This window comes from Cetorhinus maximus, chromosome 28 (genome assembly GCF_964194155.1).
Source record: "Cetorhinus maximus chromosome 28, sCetMax3.hap1.1, whole genome shotgun sequence".
Taxonomy (NCBI): Eukaryota; Metazoa; Chordata; class Chondrichthyes; order Lamniformes; family Cetorhinidae; genus Cetorhinus; species Cetorhinus maximus.
In genome coordinates, this window is record NC_135906.1 from 14897693 (window position 1) to 14922743 (window position 25051).

General features: G+C 46.8%; 1 protein-coding gene across 13 annotated transcripts in view; it reads left to right on the top strand.

Moving 5' to 3' along the window:
• plppr2a (phospholipid phosphatase related 2a) overlaps positions 1-25051 on the top strand; it is a 42493-nt gene that overhangs the window by 10758 nt on the left and 6684 nt on the right. For 12 of the 13 annotated variants that reach the window (XM_078531213.1, XM_078531203.1, XM_078531206.1 and 9 more), the window contains exons 3-6: positions 7790-7978; positions 14432-14555; positions 18953-19203; positions 21418-21594. In XM_078531213.1, coding sequence (XP_078387339.1) covers positions 7790-7978; positions 14432-14555; positions 18953-19203; positions 21418-21594 — 741 coding nt within the window. The remainder of the gene's footprint in view (positions 1-7789; positions 7979-14431; positions 14556-18952; positions 19204-21417; positions 21595-25051) is intronic. The other variant, XM_078531214.1, reaches the window with a different exon arrangement.

The window sequence follows — 25051 nt, forward strand, 5'->3', positions numbered from 1 at the left end:
CATTCTCTCACCCTCCCCTCTCTCTCTCTCTCCTCCTCCCCTCTGTTTCTGTCCCCCTCCCTCTCTCATTCTCTTCCCCACTGCAAGACCCTTGAATGGTGCAGAAAAAAAACTATTTAGCTCACAAGATGGGTGAGCCACATTACAAACTTGTAAGACCTTGAGTGACGCTGAGTTAAGACACTTAGTTAGATCACAAGATGATGCACAAAACTACAAAAATTGAAAGACCCTGAGTAATGCAAAGAACCTGGTCAGTTTACAAGACGGTAAGCAAAGTTATGATAAAGAATCTGTGCTTACATTATGAGAACATAAGAAATAGGAAGAGGAGTAGACCATTCGGCCCCTCGTGCCTGCTCTGCCATCCAATAAGATCATGGCTGATCTTCTTGTGTTTCAATTTGCACATCGCCATCTAACCCCGATAACCTTTGATTCCCTTGCCTAACAAGAGTCTATCTGCCCCTGCCTTAAAAATATTCTCTACCTCCACCACCTTCTGAGGCAGAGAGTTCCAAAGTCGCACAACCCTCTGAGAGAAAAAATTTCTCCTCATCTCTGTCCTAAAAGGGTGACCCCTAATTTTAAAACAGTGCCCCCTAGTTCTGGACTCACCCACAAGAGGAAACATCCTTTCGACATCCCCCTTGTCAAGGCCGTTGGCTTGTATAGGCTTGTATACTTCAATCAAATCACCCTCACTCTTCTAAACTCCAGCGGAAACAAGCCCAGTCTGTCCAACCTTTCCTTATAAGCCAACCCATTCATTCCAGGTATCAATCTAGCAAACCTATCTTGAACTGCCGCCAATGCATTTACGTACTTCCTTAAATGAGGAGACCAAAACTGCACATAGTATTCGAGGTGCGGACTCACCAATGCCCTGTATAGCTGAAGCATAACATCCTTACTTTTATGTTCAATCCCTCTTGTAATAAAGGATAGCCTTCCATTAGCCTTCCTAATTACTTGCTGTATCTGTGTACTAACTTTTTGTGACTCGTGCTATAACACCTAGATCCCTCTGCACCTCAGAGTTATGCAGCTGTTCTCCATTTAAGTAATACTCTGCTTTTTTTTTCTTCCTGTCAAAGTGAACAACTTCACATTTTCCCACATTAAACTCCATTTGCCAGATCTTTACCCACTCACTCAACCTATCTATATCCATCTGCAATCTCCTCATGTCCTCTTCACAACATGCTTTCTTAGCTATCTTTGTGTCATCTGCAAATTTAGCTATCATGCCTCCACTTCCCTTATCTAAGTCATTGATGTAAATCGTAAAAAGTTGAGGCCCCAGCACAGACCCCTGTGGGACTCCACTCGTCACATCCTGCCAATCTGAAAAAGACACATTTATGCATACTCTCTGCTTTCTGCCAGCCAGTCAATCTTCTATCCATGTTAATATGTTACCCACTACACCATGTGCTTTTCTTTTCTGTAATAACCTTTGATGTGGCACCCTATCAAATGCCTTCTGGAAATCCAAGTACAGCACGTCTACAGGCTCCCCTTTATCCACTGCGCATGTGACTCCTTCAAAAAACTCCAATAAATTGGTTAAACATGATTTTCCTTTCTGACATGCTGACTCTTTCCAATTACCTTAAGCTCTTCTAACTGCCCAGCTATAATCTCCTTAATGATCAATTCTAACAACTTCCCCAGGACAGACGTTAAGCTAACTGGCCTATAGTTTCCTGTTTTCTGCCTCCCTCCCTTCTTGAATAGAGGGGTTATATTTGCTACTTTCCAGTCTGGTGGAACTTTTCCAGAATCAAGCGAATTTTGGAAAATTAACGCCAGCACATCAACTACCTCATTAGCCATCTCTTTTAAGACCCTAGGATAAGTTCCATCAGGACCCGGAGACTTGTCAGCCCATAGCTCCATCAATTTGCTCAGTGCCATTTCCCTAGTGATTTCAATTTCACGATTTCCTCTCTCCCTTTCACCTCCTGATTTGCAGCTAATACTGGAATGTTTTTTGTATCCTCTAATAGTGAACACAGAAGCAAAATATTTGTTCATTTCTTCCACCATTTCCTTATTATCTATTATTAATTCCCCACTGTCACTTTCTAGAGGATCAACACTCATTTTACTTATTCTTTTCCTTTTTAAATACCTGTAGAAACTCTTGCTATCAGTTTGTATATTTCTCACTAGCTTCCTCTCATACTCTAATTTCTTTCTCCTGATTAACCTTTTGGTCATTCTCTGCCATTCTTTATATTCTGTCAAATTATCTGTCTTAGAAACATAGAAAAATAAGAGCAGGAGTAGGCCATTCAGCCCTTCGAGTCTGCTCCACCATTCATCATGATCATGGCTGATCATCCAACTCAATAGCCTGCTCCTGCTTTCTCCCCATATCCTTTAATCCCTTTCGCCCCAAGAGCTGTATCTAACTCCTTCTTGAAAGCATACAATGTTTTGGCCTCAACTACTTTCTGTGGTAGCGAATTCCACAGACTCACCACTCTCTGGGTGAAGAAATTTCTCCTCATCTCCTGTCTTGCTATAGAATTGGTGGCAGTCCCATTGCTCAGCATATCCATAGAGAAGGTGAAAGACAACTGCAGTAAAAAATAGTTAAATAAAAATTGGCTGGAAGAGGAGAGAAGAAGAACCGGCTGAGTAAAAAAGAAGAGAATAGTTCCTGCAGTCATTTTTTTTAAAGTCAAAGTTACAAAAATTCAAAGTCCTTAAAAAATAACAAAGTGGCCAATCGCCAGAGAGCCAGCCAAAATCACGAAACTCAGGATGTTCAAGGAGAAAAAAAACCCTGCAGAGTAAAAAAAAGAAAGAACAAGCCCAGAGGAAAAAGTGCTGCAGAAATGTTTTCAGAAGTTTAAACAAAAGGCCCGCGATTGCAGGGACCCCAAAAATCGTGAGAAAATCACAGGCAGCTCTTGACAGCCTGAAGTGAAAAAATGGTTTCTACATTCACAGTCTTAAATGGCAAACAACATTTAAAGCAGTAGCTACAAGGGAAAAAATGGCCATGGACAGCAAATTAGAAAGAGACCCCAGAGAGAGGGCAACTCCCAATACAGCACCAAGGGCAACTTCCAATAAAGCATCCAGGGCAACAAGAGACCCCAGAGGGAGGGCAATTCCCAATAAAGCACCAAGGGCAACTCCCAATAAAGCATCGAGGGCAACAAGAGACCCCAGAGAGAGGGCAACTCCCAATAAAGCACCGAGGGCAACTCCCAATAAAGCACTGAGGGCAACAAGAGACTCCCAGAGAGAGGGCAACTCCCAATAAAATGCCGAGGGCAACAAAAAAACCCAGAGGGAGGGAAACAAAAGGCTCTAGAGCAAGAGTGACAGAAAGCCTCAGAGAGAAGGAGCCAAAAGACTCTGGAGCAAGGGAGATAGATGGCAGTGCAGAGCAAGCAGATGGCCATGAATGAAGGAAAGCTATCTGAGGTAACTCAAAAGAAGCAAAATGTGCAAAAAATAAATGAAGCTGTTCTACAAGAAAACGTTCACATCAGAGTTGAACTGGAAGGTTTGAAGTGCAGGATTCAAGTTGAGTATATACCTTTGAAAATGCATGATAAACTGAAGTCTTCAGTGAACCAAACTGTTCAAGATTTGAACAAATAAATTTCTGAAATAATGACCCTCAATTCCAGAGTTGACAAATCAAAGCAGGAGTCAGAAAAACTCAATCAGATGTACAACCAGGCAAAACAGAAGATAGAAAAGACACACAAAGTAGTTGTGATCCTGAAAGACTCTTTGAAGAATCGATAAAAAGGACATTGAATATTACTTCTGGAAAAGCTGTGTTTGAACTATCAGTAGCAACAAAACAATGCACTGAAGCCCAGAGTGAGTTGGCAAGAAGACAACAAGAAAATAAGCAGGTGAAAGAATAGTTGATTGTCCTTCAAGATCAAATGCAAAAGGAATGTGTAACCATTCAGCAACATGAAGAAGTGAGACTGATTTAAACAGCAGAATGGAAGCACAGTAGAAGAAACTTGAAGAGCCTCTGTTGAATTACAGGAAAGCTCACGATGAAACAAGTGAGGTTCACAAAGGAAAGGAAAACCTGTTGACAGACTTTCACATTTACAAGAATCCCTTAGGTCAAAGCTTATTCTTCTGAAAAATTACAAAGAGAAGGAAAATTAATTTGACATCACTCTGAACAAAATGAAGAACCAGTTGGCAGAGAAGACTCAGCAATGTTCAATATTCCAGGAGGAAGCTGAAAGCTACAAGAATGAGACTGAAGAGCTGAAGAAGCAGTTGAATGGAAAAGAGGAAGCACTGGAAGGAGAAGCGTAGAACTTTCCAAGCTGCGAGTGGATCATGAAGCCATGAGCAGCACGATTACAGAACTGAAACAGGTTAAGATTTCTCCGGAGACAGACCTGGCCAACAGTGAAACCAAAAATGAAAGACGAGGATAAAGTTCTGTTGCAGACATAGAAAGAAAATATAGAATTAAGATTGAAAAATGTAAATCCAACATTGAGTGCAAGAAACTAGAAGAAGAAAGGGCACTGGATGTCTCAGAGGTACTGAGAACCATCAAGCTCAATGAAAACATTCATAAATTTGCAAAACAGTTTGAAAGTAAAACAGCAAATAAATGTTTGGCTGAGATTGCAAAAGAAGTGGAAATGAAGCAAAAGATATACGTCTGGCAAGAACATGGTGGACGCCACAGAAAAAGAAAATTCCAGTCCACTCGAGGAAGGCACATTCCCTTCGGAAGGAAGAGGACAAACCCACAGGCCAGAATTTTACATTCATCAGGCGGGCTCGGTGGGAATTGACCGCTGCCTGCGATCGGCTCCGCACCGCGATTTCACGCCAATTAAGGCCCGCCCTGCATGGATAGCGAGTGGTAGCGCTACCTGTGCAGGCGGGGGGAGGAGGGAGAGTCGGGTCTAGTGTGCAGTTCGCCCATTACTGTGTCACATGAGATGGGACATGTTTTTACTTTCAAAATAAAAGTTTTATTTCATTAGCATTAGCTTTAGGAAACCTCATCCCGCTCGTGGATGAGGTTTCCTAAAAAACATAAAGGTCACTTGGCCTTTTCGCCAACATAAAATTCAACTTAATTACCTTGTTAATGGCCTTAATAGGCCTTTCAATTATCGGCGGGTGCGCAGCCAACACCACGCGCCTGCCAAACAAAATATCGCACGAGTTCGCGATGACGTTGGGAAGCACGCCTGACATCTTCGCGTCATTTTGCGTTCCAGCATGTCGTGCGCTCACCTGCATGCTGAATGTAAAATTCTGCCCACAGTGTCTGAGAAGAGCAGGCGGGTTGTTACTAAAGAGAAATGCAACTCAAAGGAGCGCAAAAAGTGAATCAAATTGAGATAGCCAAGTGCCAGAAACATAGAGTACTACTACCATTCCTCCAAATATGACAGACTGAGATGTGGAAAAACTGTCAAGCCTCAATACCACCTGAATTTATAAAGTCAGAGACTTGAGATGGGGGAGCAGAGATTTCAAGTAAAGACTGTATGACAAACAGTTATGCTTCATTGGAAAGGAAAGTTTTCTTTGGAGAGAAAGGGGAAGCTTATATGAGATGCCTGCATGCCATTGCAATGTAAAGGTGCTAAGCAGAGCAAGGGTTAATGTGGGACTGGAGAATAGCACCACCCACGGTATGATGTATAGAGTCACATGGCAATAGACTGAGAGAATAGTTTGAGAGAGAACACTTTGGAATCAGCCTGCATGGAGAAACAGTGCCATGCATGACAGTAACCTGGGATCTGTAAATAACTAAAGATTAACAATAAAGGGTTCATGCTTAAATATACAAGTCTTAAGATTTCATCATTGAAACGTCTGAAGAGCCCATATGACAACATCTTCCCCTCCCTCCCTCTCTCCCCCTCCTTCCCTCTCTCCCCTTTCCTTTCTCTCTCTCCCCTTCCTCTCTCTCCCCTCCCTCTTCCTCTGCCCCCTCCCTCTCTGTCTATCCCCCTCCCTCTCTCCCCTTTCCCCCCCATCCCTGTCCCTGTATCTCTCCCCTCCCTTTCTCTCACCCCTTCCCTCTCTGTCTCTTGCCCTCCCTCTCTCTCTCCCCTCCCTCTCTCGCTCCTCCTCCCTCCTTCTCCCCTCTTCTCTCTCTCCCCACCCTCTCTCGCTGCCTCCTCCCTCTCTTGCGTCCTCTCCCTCTCGAGAATTTTTTCTCTCGGTTGTCAGGGTCTAGAATGTTCTAACTGAAAAAATAGAAGAAGCTAATTCCATAAATGATTTTAGTTGGACAGGTAGAGGATAGGGAAGTTACAAGACTACGGTCAAAAAGTGGGGATATGGGAATCAAAGAGCCAGCATAAGCGCAATGGGCCAAATGACCTCCTTCTGATCCATAAGTTTTTATGCTTCATGCGTCCCTTCAGCTGCCAGGTTGCCCAAGGTGCAGGAAGCCCAGGCTCGGTCATTTTAAAAATAAAAATTATTTTAAAATGGAGGCAGGGAGCCCTCTTAAAATGTTTTTAGCACAGGTCTTCCTCCTGAAAATAATTGGTCACTGACCTCTGTTAAAACCAGGGGTGGAATTTAATGCTTTTCCCAATGGTAAGCTTGGTGATGGGGGTGCATTTAATCCGGCAGGAGAATGGCAGGTTGAGTCTCCCCCTCCATCCTGATTAAGTGCATGCTGGGAATACCTGTGGACTGTCCTCTTACCCTGCACCAATCGAGGCCTTTCAGTGGGCAATTACTGTCTCCTCCGCTGGTATTAACACAGCAGGGTGGGGCCCTCGCCATTCAGGGACCACGACAAGCAAACCCATGTGGGTTCCTTGTGGGCTTCCAGGAGGCTCCCTCATTCAAAGGCACTCAGTGCCTGATCGAAGGACCCGGCATTGGGAAGGTGGGATGGGGGGGTGCTGCCACCAAGAGTCGTCCACTCCCCCCCTCCCCCAACAACCTTCACCCTGTGAGCCCCCTCCTGCCATCACTCACCTGAGGCCTGGGATCCAGCGATGATTCTTGGCCTCGGGTGGGTCTCATATTGGCATCACCCACAGTCTCTCCGGTGCTGCTGCCATTCAATAGAGTTGCCAGCCTCTGATTGGCCAGATCTTCTACCACCTGGGTCCTTGCTTCTGGGGGAGGCCCCGCTGCTGGCCTGTCAAGTGTCTGAGTGGAAGAAGATGCGGGGCCTTCCTGAAAAGTGGCTCTTGGCAGATGAGACACCAAATACTGCCCCAGAAATGGGCACTTTGCCTATTTTTTAAAAATTAATCGCTTATGCTCTGGGGATTAAAATTATTTCATTGTCTATCCTTTCTTTGTCTATCCTTTCTTTAATACCTTCACTGTGTCTTGCCCTCTCCCCTCACTCCTTTGCTCTGTTATTTGAATGTATTTTCTCCTCTCTTTCTTCATGTACTTCAATTTTTCTCTGACTGTTTTCTTTCTCTTTCTGTCTCTCTTTGCCTTATTCCCTCTCTGCCTCTTTTCTCCCTCCCTTTCTCCCATTGTTATTCTCCCTTATTTCCTCTCTCTCTTTCTCTGTCTCCCATTTCAGTTTTCCCTCTGGCTCTTTTCCTTCTTGCTGTTTCTCTGATCAGTTTTCTCCCAACCTCTCACTCTCTTATCTACCTCAACGTTCTACCTATTTCTCTATCTTTCATTTCTGGTGTTATCTTTATTTTACCTTTCAGCTTTCTATATTTGAGCTTTTCCCTGTTCTGTCTTTTTCTCTTTGCTCTGTTTCTATCTCTATCGACCTCTGTTCCTGTCACATTCTCAAACTGTCGTGTATTTACAGTTGATGATTATGATCGGGACGGTGCTTCTCGCCTACTACTTCGAATACACAGACACCTTCGCCGTGCACAAACAAGGCTTTTTCTGCTTCGACACTGCTTACATGAAACCGTACCCGGGCCCAGAGGAGGCCAGTGCGTTACCCCCAGTTCTGCTGCAGTCCTTGGCTTCTGGTGTTCCCATGACAACAGTAAGAATGACATTGATCAGCATTTTTGTTGCCCAGCCCCAGATAATATTAGGCTCTATTCAGGGATTTTTGGAGCAAAAAGGGAGTTTTAACTTTGAATTTTATTTTATTGTCTTTTATTGGGATATCCTGACTGTGTGTGTGTGTATATACGTGCATGTGTGTGTGTGTGTACATGTGTGTACAAGGTCCATGGTTACTGATTCTGACCGTGTGGGTGTGTGCACGAGGGCCACAGCTAAAGATCCTGACTGTGTGCCCATGTGTGTGTGTGTCTGTGTGCGTGCGTGCATCTATGTGTGTATGTGTGTGTTTGAGTGTATGCGTGTGTGAGAACATGAGGGCCATGATTACTGTTCCTTACTGTGTTTGTGTGAGAGAGAGAGCCGCATACATGCACACACGCACGCGCGCACAGTGTTACAGTCACTGATTCTGACCACATGTCTGTGTGAGGTCCATGGTTACTGATTCTGACCGTGTGGGTGTGTGCACAAAAACCACAGCTACTGATCCTGACTGTACGCCCGTGTGTGTGTGTGTCTGTGTGCATGCGTGCGTGTGCGTGTGCATGTGTGTGCGCAAGGTCCTCAGTTACTGATCATCAGTGTGTTTGTGTGTATTTGTGTGTGTGTGTGTTTGTGAGTGTGTGTGTATGTCTGTGCCTGTGTGTGCATGTGCATGTGTGTGTGCACGAGGTCCATAGTTACTGATCATCACTGTATTTGTGAGTGTGTGTGTGTTTGTGAGTGCGTGTGTGTGTTTGTGAGTGTGTGTGTGCGCAAGGTCCACAGTTACTGATCCTCACTGTGTTTGTGTGTGTGCGTGTGTGTGTGTGTGTGTGTGTGTGTTTGTGAGTGTGTGTGTGTTGGTGAGAGTGTGTGTTTGTGAGTGTGCGTGTGTGTGTTTGTGAGTGTGCGTGCGTTTGTGAGTGTGTGTGTTTGTGAGTGTGCTTGTGCGCGAGGTCCACAGTTACTGATCCTCACTGTGTTTGTGTGAGTGTGTGTGTGTTGGTGAGTGTGTGTGTTTGTGAGTGTGCGTATGTGTGTTTGTGAGTTTGTGTGTGTGTGTATATTTGTGAGCGTGTGTGTGTGTGTGTGTATATTTGTGAGTGTGTGTGTGTGTGTGAGTCTGTGTGTGTTTGTGAATATGTGTGTGTGTGTATATTTGTGAGTGTGTGTGTGTGTGTGAGTGTGTGTGTGTGTATATTTGTGAGTGTGTGTGTGTGTGTGTATATTTGAGTGTGTGTGTGTATATTTGTGTGTGTGTGTGTATATTTGAGTGTGTGTGTGTGTGTGTATTTGTGAGTGTGTGTGTGAGTGTGTGTGTTTGTGAGTGTGTGTGGGTGTGTATATATTTGTGAGTGTGTGTGTGTGTATATTTGAGTGTGTGTGTGTATATTTGTGTGTGTGTGTGTGTGTGTATATTTGAGTGTGAGTGAGTGTGTGTGTGTATTTGTGTGTGTGTGTGTTTGTGAGTGTGTGTGTGTGTATATATTTGTGAGTGTGTGTCTGTGTATATTTGAGTGTGTGTGTGTGTATATTTGTGTGTGTGTGTGTGTATATTTGAGTGTGTGTGTGTGTGTGTGTGTGTGTATATTTGTGAGTGTGTGTGTGAGTGTGTGTTTGTGAGTGTGTGTGTGTGTGCATATTTGTGAGTGTGTGTCACACAGTCTCATGGGGCAGAATTTTCCGTCTGGCTGGGGGGAGGAGTGGGCGCTGGTGGCCACAGTCCTGGTCACCGTCAGCGATCGGGACTGCGCTGCCATTTTGTGTGGGAGGGCCAATTAAGGCCCGCCCAGCGTGTTTAGCGACTTCCGGGGACGGTGGGAGTGGGTGGTGGCGGATTGGCAATTGCCGCCGGGTCCAATGGTGACCTGACGGCTTGTTTAAAGGCCAAGCTGCAGCGCCACCAAGGCTGCTGTACATGGCCAGAGGTTGGAGGCAAGGCACATCTAAAATAGCCATGCAGGAGGGCAGGGCGGGTGGCCAGTGTGCACCCAGGTTTTCCGATGAGTGCCTTGCTGTCCTCCTCGAGGAGGTGGCTGCATGGCGGGATGTGTTTGTCCCCAAGGATGGGAGGAGGAGGCCACCCCACTTGACCAAACGTGCGTGGGAGGAGGTTGCGGAGGTCGTGAGCTCCCACGATGTGGTGCGGCGCTCATGGACCCAGAGCCGCAAGCGCTTCAACAACCTACTGCGCACGGGAAAGGTGAGTAGCACGTTGGCATCGTTCACTGCACCCATCATGTAACCTTCTCCCCCGCTGGCGGACCACCCATGTCTGACTGGCCTGAATGCAATGAGTCAGTGACAGCTTGTGTCCTTAGCTGGGCAGCCCAGCAGGTTTCCCCTGTGCGTTGGTCAGCATGAGAGGGTGGTGATGAGATGGATTCTGCACCCGCAGCATGTGGTAGACTGACACCCACATGACTGTGCTGGGGTCAACCTGGAGGACCTGCACCCAGGCGCAGATCTCGAACTCCAGGACATGTGGAAGTCAGGGTGATGACATTGGGGGGAGGGGATGTTCAAGCTGCTGTGGCACAGGTGGATCTGCTGCCCCCTGCGCGCCAGGTCATTGTGCCTCTTTGCAACTGCAGGTGCAACTGTGTGTTCCCAACTGTGATGAAGGCAGAATGTGGGCTGGGGGTGGGTGGGGAAAGGACACACCAGGTATGTGTGAGTGTCAGCCACCAGCTGGGGAAGGATGCACCGCAGACCTGCAATGGCCAACTGGGCTTGGGGTGGGCCGGCCATGAGGAGATTGACGGTACGAGGATCACTTAACAAAGCTCTTTTTTCATTTCCAGGAGAAGAATTCTCACAACACTGCCAAGCGGCTGAGGGCTGGCATTGGGCCAGGCCAGATTTTGATGCTGAGCCGCTTTGAGCAGGAGGCCCTCAGCCTGGAGAGGCTCCGCACACCCAGGGTGCACCGGAGCTGGAGAGGCTGGGGTTCCAGGGGCAAGTATGTGTGGCCAGCACTCACTTCACCAGTAGTCTCCCAACATCCGGAGCAGTGCTGATTGTTCAGTGAGTGATGTTACCAACATGGCTTGCCCAGTGCGTGTGGGATGATGAGCACATGATGATCCGGGGGACAGGTATGCACACTGACATTGCCCGCAGGCTAACTGATCGAATTTCCTTACTCTTCCTTTCAGCATCATCGGCGCATTGCCGGGAGCCGGAGCAGCAGGGCCCCCTCTGGACACCTGAGGGCCATGAAGTGTCAACATCACCAGCGTCACACCATCTCTGCCAGGCAGGCACCAGCGCAGATACTGGCACCTCGGTGGGCATCATATCTTCGGCTAGTGTCCCGGGGCATAGCGGTGAGGGCACTTCACAGTCGCTGGAGCAGCTGGCACAGACAGAGTGTGCCGATGGCGCCAGCAGTCGGAGGACTGCAGGGAATCAGGCACATGCTCAGGTGGTGCCTGATGATGTACCTCTGGAGTCGTCTGCGATGCAGCAGCTGCAGGAAATGTGGCCATGTGTGCGGGAGCATCTGGGGGAGATACATGAGGCTGTGCCTGGCTTGGTGTCAGTGGTGGAGGAGCCTACATGGGCTGTAGCCGATGCATTGAGCATCATGGCTGAGCGCCAAGCTTCCTCGATGGAGAGATTGGCGACTCTCATGGAGAGGCAGCTCCAGGGATAGGATCAGGGCCCGTGTGGGCAGTGGTTTAGCCACCAGGTTTCCCACATCGGTGCCCATCCATCTATGGTGAGCAGGGAGGGCCAAACGGACCTCACGTCAGCGGAGCAGCTGCCTGTCGTCTCTGCTGGCGCCTCTCAAGGCACTCTGGATGAGGTCGGCTGCTCCTCCGCCCCTCTGCCAGTGACCGCGGCACCCAATGAGGCTGCGACGACTGGGGAGATGCCAGCTACAGAACTGACAGCTCCCTCCCAGGCAGGGCCCATTGTCAGTGCTCCTATCCTGACAGATTTGGCACTAATGTCTCCAGGATGCAGGCTACAGCCCAGGCTTGTGTTGGTGGGCCATATGTGCTGTGCTAGCTGAATTGGATTAGAGTGTCCCGGGTGTCCCTGCCTCCCTGGAGTATGCCCGGGTCAGCGTGTGCCCCCTCATCATTTCCCTGTGCACGTTCATCCTCGGACTCACTGCTGGACTCATCATGTGCAGCCACAGCCACTGTGTCTACATCTTCTTCATCCACTGCATCCACTCTTTGCAACGCTAGATTGTGCAGAGTGCAGCGTGCAACCACTATCAGTGGCACTCGATCGGGGGGTACTGGAGTGTGTCCCTGAGCGGTCCAGGCATCGGAAGCGCATCTTGAGAAGACCGATGGCTCTCTCCACCACAGCCCTTGTGGTGCCCTGGCTCCTATTGTAACGCTGCTCAGTCTCTGTTCTTGAATGGCGGAGAGGCGTCATGAGCCACCTTCTGAGGGGATAGCCCTTGTCACCCAGCAGCCATCCATCCAGCTGGGCTGGAGCACTGAAGAGCCTCAGCACCTGGGAGTGTCTGAGGATGTAGGCGTTGTGGGACTGGGTACCTGGCACAGACTTGCAGAATCAGCATCCTGTGATCACACACTATCTGCATGTTCAAGGAGTGGAAACCCTGTTGACGAAGGCACCGGCCTCACTTGCTGGCGCCTTGATGGCCACATGTGTACAGTCTATAGCACCCTGGACACGGGGGAAGCCAGCAAACACTGTGAAGCCTCTGGTTCAGTGTCTGGCTGGCCTGGTCCCAACGGAAGTGGATGAAGATCAATGCACGCCCGAACAGAGCATCTGTGACCTGCTTGACACAAGTGTGTACAGCTGATTGGGAGACACCGCAAAGATCACCCACCGACCCCTGGAAGGAACCAGAGGCATAGAAGTTGAGGGCAGCTGTGACCTTCAGAGCCAATTGCATGGGATGCCCACCCACACAGTTAGGAGAGATCTCAGGGCCAATCATCTGACAGATGTAGTTGACTGTCTCCCTTGACAGTCGGAGCCTCCTTCAGCACTGCACCTCAGACATATTGAGGGAGCTGCTTCGCCGCCTGTATACCCTGGCAGCAGGATAGTGGGGTCTTCTGCAGACCCTTTCACCCTGGACTACCTCTTGGCCCTGTGCCCCTTGAGCCTGCGCCTGTACTCCCAAAGGCGGCTCCCCTAGAGGCTGAATGTGCACTCCTAGCCTCCTCCGCCTTCTAGCCTTCCCTTTCTCCTCAGAGGAGCTGCCTCCAGTGGAGAGATCACCTCCCATTCCCAGGCTCAGGGAGGCTTCCTGAAACCTACAGGCCCCAAAACAAATCCTCACTGCAAAGTGCTGACCTGAAGGTTATGAGTCCAGTCCAAGCAGCTGCTAAGTGTTATGAACTTTTCCAGCTCACACAGGCAAGTTTCAGTAACTTTTGTACAATAAGTTTTAACTGTGGAATCGCGACCTCACTGAGCCCTCTTCTCCCACTCGTGGATGAGGTTCATACTAATTTCTGCTGCCCGTTGCACCTGTGTGACAAGCAGAAGATTGCACGGGCCCCGCAAAATGGGGGAGAAAGCGGGAGCCGGCTATTGAGTTGGATGATCAGCCATGATCATGATGAATGGTGAAGCAGGTCCAAAGGGCCGAATGGCCTCCTCCTGCTCCTATTTTCTATGTTTCTATGTAAATCCCCATCAATTGGAGCCTCAAGGGCCTTAAGTGGCCCGTTAATTAATGACGGGCGTGCAACAGAGATCGTCGCGGCGCCCGCCCACCGAAATATCGCGATGGCGCGCGGTGATGTTGGGACGCTCGCCCAACGTCACCACGTATCCTTTTACGTGTCGGCGTGCGGGTCCCGCCCCCCCCTCCGCATGTCAAACGGAAAATTCTGCCCATGCTTAATGATCCTGACCGTGGCTACTGTGTGTGTGCATGTGTGTGTGTGTGTGTTACTGATCCTGACCGTGGCTACTGATCCTGGGTGTGTGTGTGCATGCGTGTGTGTGCATGTGTGCGTGTGTGCGTGTGTGTTACTGATCCTGACTGTGTGTGTGTGGAACAGTTATTGATGCTGACAACTTGCTGTCAAAGGCTTAACAGGCAACTCCTCTTCTATGTGGGAAGTTATTAGCTCACTAGTCCCTGGTAAAATCTGTTTATAAAGCTAACACTGACAAACCGGGGTTCTTATGGTACAGAACAGGAGTGAATTGTTTGCCTTTACCTGATGTTTTTTGGAATAGAGTGGAAGTTTGTGCTGAGACTTTGCTGAGTTTTATAACACCAGATGTCAGCGTATTATCCCTTTTGCTCAGCATCAATGCAGGTCGTGATGTGTCTGATGTTGCCTCTAACTGCACATTGACCAGCCAGCTCCTACCTGAATGAGCTGATTTAGAAATGAGCTGGGTGAAAAATCACAAGGTTGGGAAATACTCTGAATCCTAGTGTTCTGATTCTGCCAGCAAGTATCATTCACCTTTTGTTTTACAGATTGTTGTTGGTGAATTGGCTGCATTTGTCTTTCAAGCAGAGTTTGTGCGTCAGGAAAGGACAATTGTGACTGCAGATTGCTGCTCTCTGAATCCACTGCTTCGCAGAGTCATAAGGTTTTTGGGTCTGTCTGACTTCTGTTCTTGTCCATTTTGCTTGAATAGCTAACTCACTGGTTGTAGAAAAATAGTGACCTATAAAGAGGGAAATCTTTGAGCTGTCTTCTGACTTCATTATGTTTCCTTCATTCACCCTCTGCAGACCCCAATGCCCCACTGGTATTCCCAGCCTGGGGACATTAACATCGTCTCAGTGTGGATGTTGTGAGTGAGAGTTAAATTCTCCAGGAACAGAGAGTTGAAGCTGTAGAACCCAGGGCTGGGGAAGAGTGAAATAAAACAGACAAATGCTCAGTCAGGCAGCATTCTTGGAGAGAGAAAAACAGAGTTAACATTTCAAGTCAAGGACCTTTCTTTAGAACTAAGGGAAAGCAGCTGACACAATTCCGTCATGTTGTTATTTTAAGTTAATCCTCATTGGACACAGACTTTTAATTTTCTCACCCTCTGGGAAGAAAGATGTGCAGGTGAGCATTAAATGTGACACACAGGCAGCGTTATAGCCCCTGTTAATCACTTTAATTTAGCACTATACCTAGGAATTAGTTGTTTTGTTTAGCATTATTGTCTACTGTTAGGCAGTATAGCTTTGAGGATTTTTAAAATTGGTTTTTGGGTCTGGGTCGATGCTGACATCGCTGATTTATTGCCAGTTTTCTGTTGCTCTGGCTCCCTCAATGATTCTAGATTGGGAATTCAGCAGCTCCAGCATCAATGAAGGAATAGCCAGTATAAGTCCTGGTCATGGTGATCTGTGACTGAGGAGCAATTTGCAGATGATGTTGTTCTTTCCTGTGTTCGATATTTCCGGGTATAGTTATAGCTTGGTGTTAGTCATTTGATGCTATAACTCAGGGCCTAAGGAGATCAGAGAGTTTTCGAAATGGTATGAAGTTAGGGAGTGTGGATGAGCAGGGAGGTTTAGGTACCCAAGTAGAGAAATCACTAAAATTTGAAGTAACTGTTTTCAGTTCTGGGCACATTACTCAGGAAGGATGTAAAATGAAACTGGGACTTAAACGTTTAAATTATGAGGACAGGTTGCATAGACTGGACTTGTCTTCCCTTGAATTTAGGTGACCAGGCAGTGATCAGATCAAGGTGTTTAGGATGAACAAAGGATTTGATAGTTTAGCTAGGGAGAAACGATTGGGATCCATGTTCAATGGCTGAATCCCGCACTATCAACATCCTGGGGGTTACCATTGACCAGACACTGAACTGGACGAGCCATATAAATACTGTGGCTTTAAGAGCAGGTCAGAGGCTAGGAATCCTGCAACGAGTAACTCACTTCTTGACTGCCCAAAGCCCGTCCACCATCTCAAGGTATAAATCAGGAGTGTGATGGAATACTCCCCACTTGCCTGGATGAGTGCAGCTCCCACAACACTCAAGAAGCTCGGCACCGTTCAGGAAAGAGCAGTCCACTTGATTGGCACCACGTCCACAAACATTCATTCCCTCCACCACCGACGCACAGGAGCAGCAGTGTGTACCATCTACAAGATGCACAGCAGGAATTCACCAAGGCTCCTTAGACAACACCTTCCAAACCCACGACTGCTACCATCTAGAATGACAAGGGCAGCAGATAGGTGGGAACACTACCACCTGGAAGTTCCCCTCCAAGTCACTCACCATCCTGACTTGGAAATATATCGCCGTTCCTTCATTGTCGCTGGGTCAAAATCCTGGAACTCCCTCCCTAACAGCACTGTGGGTGTACCTACACCACATGGACTGCAGCAGTTCAAGAAGGCAGCTCACCACCACCTTCTCAAGGGCAACTAGGGATGGGAAATAAATGCTGGCCCAGCCAACAAAGCCCACATTCCGAAAATGAATTTAAAAATAAAATTTTTAAATTTCTTCAGCTGGGGGAGGAAACAAGGGGATAGAATCTGAAAGTTGAGCCTGGCCTTTCAGGGGTGATGTTAGGAATAGATTCTAGACACAAAGGGCAGTAAAAATCTGGAACACTGTCTTCAAAAGCTGCTGAGCTGGGGGTCAATTTAAAATTTCAAAACTGAGTTTGATAGATTTTTGTTAGGCAAGGGTATTAAAGCTTTGAGAAAAATGAGGGCGGGTTAGAAATGAGCCATGATTAATCGAATTGTAGAACAGGATTGAGGGGTTGATTGACCTCCTCTTTCTGTTCAACAGGCTTAAAGGGCGGAATGGCCTCATCCTGTACCCATGTCCCATGTGTTGGTAGTGCGATTAGGACCCAATAATTTAAAACTTTGTGTCTTAAGTTGCTGCAGTCAGCCGAAGCTAGTTAGTAGAAATCTTGACTCTGAGCCAAAGCTTGTGGGTTTAAGTCCCACTCTGAGTCTTGATTACAAAATTCAAAGCTGGCATTCCATTGCAGTACTGAGGGGGTGCTGTACAGTTACAGGTGCTGTCTTTCAGATGAGACTTAAACTGTGGCTCCCATCTCCTTCTCAGATCCCATAGCACTATTTTGAATAAGGACAGATGAGTTATCCTGGTGTTCTGGCCAATACTTATCTCTCAATCATCATCACAAAACAGATTATCTGGCCATTATCACATTGCTGTTTGCATCTTCACAGAATCACAGAATCAGACAGTGCAGAAGAGGCCCTTCGGCCCATCGAGTCTGCACCGACACGTGAGAAACACCTGACCTACCTACCTAATCCCATTTACCAGCACTTGGCCCATAGCCTTGAATGTTACGATGTGCCAAGTGCTCATCCAGGTACCTTTTAAAGGATGTGGGGCAACCCGCCTCCACCACCCTCCCAGGCAGCGCATTCCAGACCATCACCACCCTCTGGGTAAAAAAGCTTTTCCTCACATCCCCCCTAAACCTCCTGCCCCTCACCTTGAACTTATGCCCCCTTGTGACTGACCCTTCAACTAAGGGGAACAACTGCTCCCTAGCCACCCTGTCCATGCCCCTCATAATCTTGTACACCTCGATCAGGTCGCCCCTCAGTCTTCTCAGCTCCAACGAAAACAACCCAAGTCTATTCAACCTCTCCTCATTACTTAAATGTTTCATCCCAGGCAACATCCTGGTGAATCTCCTCTGCACCCCCTCCGGTGCAATCACATCCTTCCTATAATGTGGCGACCAGAACTGCACACAGTACTCCAGCTGTGGCCTCACCAAGGTTCTATACAACTCCAACATGACTTCCCTACTTTTGTAATCTATGCCTCGATTGAAATAGGCAAATTTGGGTCAGAGCCCCTGTAGTCTCCTCCCTTGCCTCCATCAGCAGCCTGGGACACAAATCATCCGGACCTGCAGATTTGCCCACTTTTAAGCCTGCCAACACCTCCAATACCTTGTCACTCCCTACATCAATTTGCTGTGCACAAATTGCCTACCAGCTTTCCTTCATCATAACAATTATGACACTTTAAAATAGTATTTCATTGACTGCAAAGACTTTTTTTCAGTCCAATTTTAGGTACCTAATTTGAAGCTGCTTGCTGTTCAAATGTATACAAATTCTTTGCAACAGGGTCTATTCCAGCTATTTGAGAAGAATGACAATTGTATGCTTCTGATACAAGTACAAAAAGATGTCGTCATAAAATGACTTGTCAGTTCACTTCCCAATGTACGAATCTGACAAGAAAGGCCTGGGTCTGGGAGAAACCCCAAACCCGGGCATCAGGGGAAGGATCCCTGATCCCAGACATCGGGCCAGGAATCCCTGATACCAGGCATCTGGGAAGAGATCCCTGATCCCGGGAATCAGGTAGGGGATCCCTGATCCCAGGAATCAGATAGGGGATCCTTGATCCCGGGAGCCGGGGACAGGATCCCTAATCCCGGGAATCGGGGAAGGGATCCCCGATCCCAGGAATCGGAGAAGGGATCCCTGATCCTGGGCGTCGGAGAAGGAATTCCTGACCCGGGCGTCGGGGAGGGGATCCCTGATCCCGGGAATCGGGTAGGGGATTCCTGACCCAGGCGTTGGGGAAGCGATCCCTGACCCCTGGGTATCAGAGAAAGGATCCCTGACCCCGGACATCAGGGAAGGGATCCCTGATGCCAGGAGCCAGGGATCCCTGATCCCAGGAATCGGGGAAGGGATCCCTGATCCCGGGAGTCGGGGAAGGGATCCCTGATGCCGGGAGCCGGGGATCCCTGATCCCAGGAATCGGGGAAGGGATCCCTGATCCCGGGAGTCGAGGAGGGGATCCCTGATCCCAGGCGTTGGGGAAGTGATCCCTGATCCCGGGAATCGGGGAGATTCCTCATCCCAGGTTTGGTAGCTGTAGGAAAAACACAGAAACTGAGAGGGGAAAATAAGATAAGATTTAAGTAAATATCAGTGACTGGTGATTGAGTAAAACAAACTATTTGTTTGATTTGCGTTATCTTTTCAGTTCTGAGTTGTCTTTTCTTTTCCAGGGGTTTATACTTTTGGTCTTTTTGCAACTGACATATTTGTAAACGCGGGACAAGTGGTGATGGGGTGTCCAACGCCACATTTCCTAACAGTGTGTCAACCAAACTATACTGCTTTGGGCTGCAGGCTGTCCACCCAGTTCATCAGCTCCCAGGATGCCTGCACAGGAAGCCCGAGCCTCGTGTCCAGTGCAAGACGAGCATTTCCTTCCAAAGATGCTGCCCTTAGTATGTATGCTGCCCTATACACAGTGGTAAGTGAAACACAGTATGTACGCTGCCATATACACAGTGATATGTGAAACACAGCACATACGCTGTCATATACACAGTGGTAATTGAAACACAGTATATACGCTGTTATATACACAATGGTAAGTGAAACACAGTATATATGCTGTCATATACAAAGTGGTAAGTGAAACACAGTATGTACGCTGCCATATACAGTGATATTTGAAACACAGTGGTATGTGAAATACAGTATATATGCTGTCATATACACAGTGGTATGTGAAACATAGTATGTACACTGTCATATACACAGCGATAAGTGAAACACTCTATGTACACTGTCATATACACAGTGGTAAGCAAAACACAGTATGTGTGCTGCAATATACACAGTGGTATGTGGGACACACAGCACTGCTACAAATACACTTTTCACAAAGTAAGAAACTTCTATGCATTTCAATCATTCACTGAATAGCTGGTATTATGAATGTTCAAGTGTGCACTGCAGGTCTCATCCAGTGGTGTTGACCTTGCCCACTACGTCAAGGGTGTGAGTCCATCCCTAGCACCAGTCCATTCTGCATGAGTGTCAGAGACTCCAAGAGCTCAGTGCAACCCAATGTCATGTTCATTAGAGAAAACAGCAGATTCAGATAGCCACTGCCTCTGTACACTGACATTCAGGATCAGACTCCAAGCAGCACTTGAGCTGAAGGCCCCGACTGTGGATAATGGGCCACAGGAAAATCAGAGAAGCAGGAAGTCCTGTCAGGGGAAAGAGGAGAGCCAAAGGCTGGTGAAGCAATTTACCGGAGTGTGCTGTGTGATGAAGAAGAAGGTACAGGAAATATTCACTATAGCAGCAACATGAGATACAGGTAGACTGTGACTGTGGGACTGAATGGCACTTTTGGATTGTGATTGTGGAACTTGTTATGTGTGATACAGTCCATTTGTGGTTGTGGGACTCAGTGTGTGTGATACAGACTGTGACTCTGGGATTCTCTGTGTGTGATGCAGTCAGGCATAAACTGTGAGACTGTGTGTTACAGTCAGACTGTGACTGTGGGAGTGAACCTGTTGCAGTTGGACTTTGACGGTGGCACTCGTGTGTGATACTAGGATTGAATGTGTGATAATGACTAACTAACTATGGAACTTGGTATGTCTATGATACAGTCAAACTGGAACTCAATGGGTGTCATTTTACACTCGACCTCCTCTCCCCACCCAGGAGCAGGCGGGAAGGCCATTTAATCGCAGCCCACTGCCTTCTCAATTCTCCTGAGCGGAGAAAAGTCAAGGTCAGCCTTCCTGCCACTTAAACGGCTCCCATTGGTGGCCTACCTGCACCCCGGCCCAACAGAGGGCCTTGCCTAGAGCAAGGGCTGCCCCCATGGAAAGCATTTGCCCTCCACTACCTCCCTGCCCTCGCTCTCCATGCTGACCCCCTCCCTGCCATTGTCGGAGCCTTTCTGACTGGCCCCAGCAAGGCTGCTCCATTTACTTCTTCTCCAGGGCTTCCATGATGCCCTTGATCCAGGACTCCCTGCAGTCCCAGCAGTGGCCACCGTTCCTGGTGGCACCACTGTGTCTGAAGGGCTGTCAGCCTTCTGATTGACCAGCAGCTCATGGAGGCGGGAATTTTGACCTCAAGGCTCTGGGAATCTTGCACGAGACAGGTAAATGCCTGATTTGGATTTCACTCCATTGGGGCTACTGTCAATGGCCACAATGGGGTTGGCACCAGCTCTCCAGCTAGTGGACAGGGCCACCACTGTGGCCATTAAATGCAACTAGTACATGTGATACAGTCGGAATATGACTGTGGCACTCGAGGTGTGTATGATACAGTTGGACTGTGACTGTGGGACTGAGGGTGTGGATGATACAGTTGGACTATGACTGTGGGACTCAGGGCGTGTATGATACAGTCAGACTGTGACTGTGGGACTCAGGGTGTATATTAAACAGTTGGACTGTGACTGTGGGACTCAGGGTGTGTATGGTACAGTCACACTGATGCTATTAGCATGTTATCACTTATTCTGATTGGATCAGCATGTGCTGCCTCCCTGTTTGTAGCTTTGAAAAACCCAGATGTAATTTGCAGATATTTGTATCAAAAATTGGGTTTAAGATTTAGGGGAAATTATTTTGTCAACTGTTCTCACTATCTGATTTATCTTGATGACCTTGATGTGAGAGCACTGGCTTCTTTTTATCCCTAGATGTATGTCACAATCATGTTCCAAGCCAAGGGGACACGGCTCACCAAGCCCGTGCTGTGCCTGACACTCCTGTGCCTGACGTTTTTAACGGGGGTGGTGCGGGTCTCTGAGTATCGGAACCATTGGTCGGATGTCCTGGTGGGATTCCTCACCGGTGGAGGAGTTGCTGTATTTCTGGTGAGTGGCAGCAGGAAAGAACTTCTTGAAAAATTGAATACAACCCATATTGACAGGCGACTGGGGTGAGAAGAGTGAGAGTCCCAACTTACTTGAGCTGGTTTTTCTGAATATTCAGTTAAAACCTCAGCCTTCCTTCAGCAGATACCCAGACATTTCGGACATGATTAGACCAGATATTGTGTTTCTCACTGGTATAATGAATAGAATCCATTCTAAAGGATGTGATAACTGGGCACTTAGAAAATAATGATATGATTTGGCAGGGTCAACATGGATTGCTGAAAGGGAAATCATGTTTGACAAACGTGTTGGCGTTTTTTGAGGATGTAATTAGCAGAGTAGGTAAGGGAGAACCAATGGATGTGGTGTATTTGGATTTTCAGGGGGCTCTCAGTAAGGTCCCCCACAGGAGGTTAGTAAACAAAATTAGAGTACATGGGATTGGAGGTAATAATGGCATGGATTGAGAATTGGTTAATGGGCAGAAAACAGAGAATAGGAATAAAAGGCATTCTCAGGTTGGCAGACTGTGACTAGTGCGGTGCCGCAAGGATCAGTGCTTGGGCCCTAGCTGTTCATAATCTATTGTCATGAAGAGATATTAATGTGTATAATGTTATTGGAAATTTTTTTTTAATAGAATTCTAGTGGGGGCCTGTGTCTCGGTGTGTGTTTGTGTGTGTCTTAATTGGATTAAAGCCAGCTAGTCCGTGTGCTTTGATGTATAGTAGGTTTGAGATGTTAATTGGGTGAACAGCAAGGAGAACAGTAAGATAAAGTGATCATTTGCATTTGTTGAATAAACCATTCAAGGCCACGGGTAAAATCTTGTGCCTAGCAAGATTTATTTTTTCAGCTTACTGATAAACTTGGTGCTATGAAAGGGGTTTTATTGTTAGAAAAGCTGAAGTACAAAAGACCTAGTGATACAATGGAAAATGTACATTCAAAGGGAAAGTTAGGTATATAAAGAAAGGGGTTTGTGTGTGTAAGGGAGAGGCAGTTAAGACCTAACCAACCCGTACCCCTCCAACCAACTTGCAAAGGAACCTCATTTGGAATTCGTAAGGTCAAATGTGCTTTGCCTGGTGTTGATTTAAAGTCTATGGGTTACTGTAGCCTTAGTGGAGATTTACCCAGGGGCGATTAATTTGGGGATTTGTTAAAAAGTTAATGTAGCCATGTGCATGTGTTTAATTAATAAATGTTTAATTTAGTTTTGTATAAAAACCAAGAGACTCGGTGATCTTATTACTACTGAATTCAAAGTCTGCATCTCAAAAGTAAAAATTGCAAAAATAGGTTATGACAGTCGTTTCAAGTTTCCCTCTGGGATTTGAACAACTCAGCCTTTACCATCGGCTGTGTCATAATACTATATTGTTACGAACGTGGGCTGTACAGATTATTAATTTGTAATGTCATTTGCTGTATGTATTATATGTATATTAGTTGAACTTTTTAAAAAGAACATTTTGTGCTAAACAAAGGACACTGGCCTACATCAGCTACCAAGTTTCATTTGTGAGGGCCACAAGCCACTTTGTGGAGACACAGATTCAATGGATCTCTCAGAGACAATGGTCAAGATAATCCCCAAATTGAAACCAGGGAGAGGTCATATGACACAGCTCTGGGGAGTAAAATATACTGGATTTGAGCTAACAGACAGAGATGGCCACAGGGACAGTAGGGGCAACAGCCTTACCCCCTCTCCCTCTGAAACCTCTTTGAAGAAAGTTTGTGGTTTGAACACCCACCAGAATTGCTGAAAACAGTGAGTTCTTAACAGAGAATTCCAACTCAACACCACCATCTTTAAGACAAAACAGAATCATCCAGCCACAACTGTAGAGTGACTGCTTCAGCGAGAAACCAAAGCACGAGCAACCACTGTTGGAAGTGGAAAGTATCAGTGTGGTGGTGAGTAGTGATATAGGTGCAATAGATTGTGATTTGAAATTAGTTTGGGTGGAAATAAGGAATAGCAAGGGGAAGCAGCCATGGGTGGGAGTCGTCTAAAGGCCCCAGAAGAGTTGCCTCACTGTAGGACAACGTATAAATCGGGAAATAATGGAGGTGTGTAAGAAGGACGCTACAATTGTCATGGGTGATTTTAATCTGCATATTGACTGGACAAATCAGATTGGCAGGGGCAATATGGAGAATTTGTAGAGTCCATCAGGGATTGTTTTTAGAGCAACACATTGTAGAACCTACCCAGGAACAGGCTATTTTAGATCTAGTAATGTGTAATGAGGTAGATTAATAAGAGATCTCGTGGTTAAGGATCCTCTAGGAGGTAGCGATCACAACATGGTAGAATTTCAAATTCAGTTCGAGGGTGAGCAACTCGGATCTCAAACCAGTGTCTTCAACTTAAATAAGGGCAAATACAGAGGTCTGAAGAAAGAGTTGTGTAAAGTGGGCAGGAAAATAGACTAAAGGGAAGGTCAGTGGTTCAGCAGTGGCACATTTAAGCAGATGTTTCATAACGCTCAACAAAACTTTAGCCCGGTCAAAAAGAAGGATTCGATGAGAAAGACGAACCACCCACAGTTAACAAGGAGAATATCCAATCAAAAACTAAGGCATGCAAAGCGGCGAAAACTAGTGGTAGGCCAAAGGATTGGGATTTTTTTAGGAACTAACAGCGATGACTAAAAAGCTAATAAAGAGGGAGAAAATTGATTATGAAAGTAAATTGGCAAGAAATATAAAAACAAACAGCAAGAGCTTCTACAGTATATAAAACAAAAGAGAGTGGCTTAAGTGAGAGTGGGACCCTTGGAGGATGCGACTGGAGAATTGATAACGGGGAACAAGGAAATGGTAGATAATTTAAACCAATATTTTACATCAGTCTTCATGGTGGAGGACACTATAAACATTCCAAAGATATCAGATAAGCAAGGAGCTAATGGGGGGAAAGATCTTGTAACAGTCTCTATCACGAGGGACAAAGTATTTCACAAACTAATGGGACTAAAGGCAGGCAAGTCGCTAGGACCTGATGGCCTGCATCCAAGGGTTTTAAAGGAAGTGGCTGCAGAGATAGTGGAAGCATTGGTCGAAATATCCCAGAACTCACTGGATTCCGGGAGGGTCCCAGTGGATTGGAAAACCGCTAATGTGACGTCCCTGTTCAAGAAGGGAGGGAAACAAAAAGCAGCAAAGTATAGGCCAGTCAGCCTAATATCTGTCATTGGGAAAATGCTAGAGTCCGTTATTAAGGAAGAAATAACAGGACATTTAGGAAAGCTCAATGCAATCAAACAGAGTCAACATGGTTTAGTGAAAGGGAAATCATGTTTGACAAATTTTCTAGAGTTCTTTGAGGATATAACAAGCAGAGTTGATAAAGGGGAACCGGTAGATGTCGTGTATTTGGATTTCCAGAAGGCATTTGATAAGGTGTCACATAAAAGGTTATTGCACAAGATAAGAACTCACG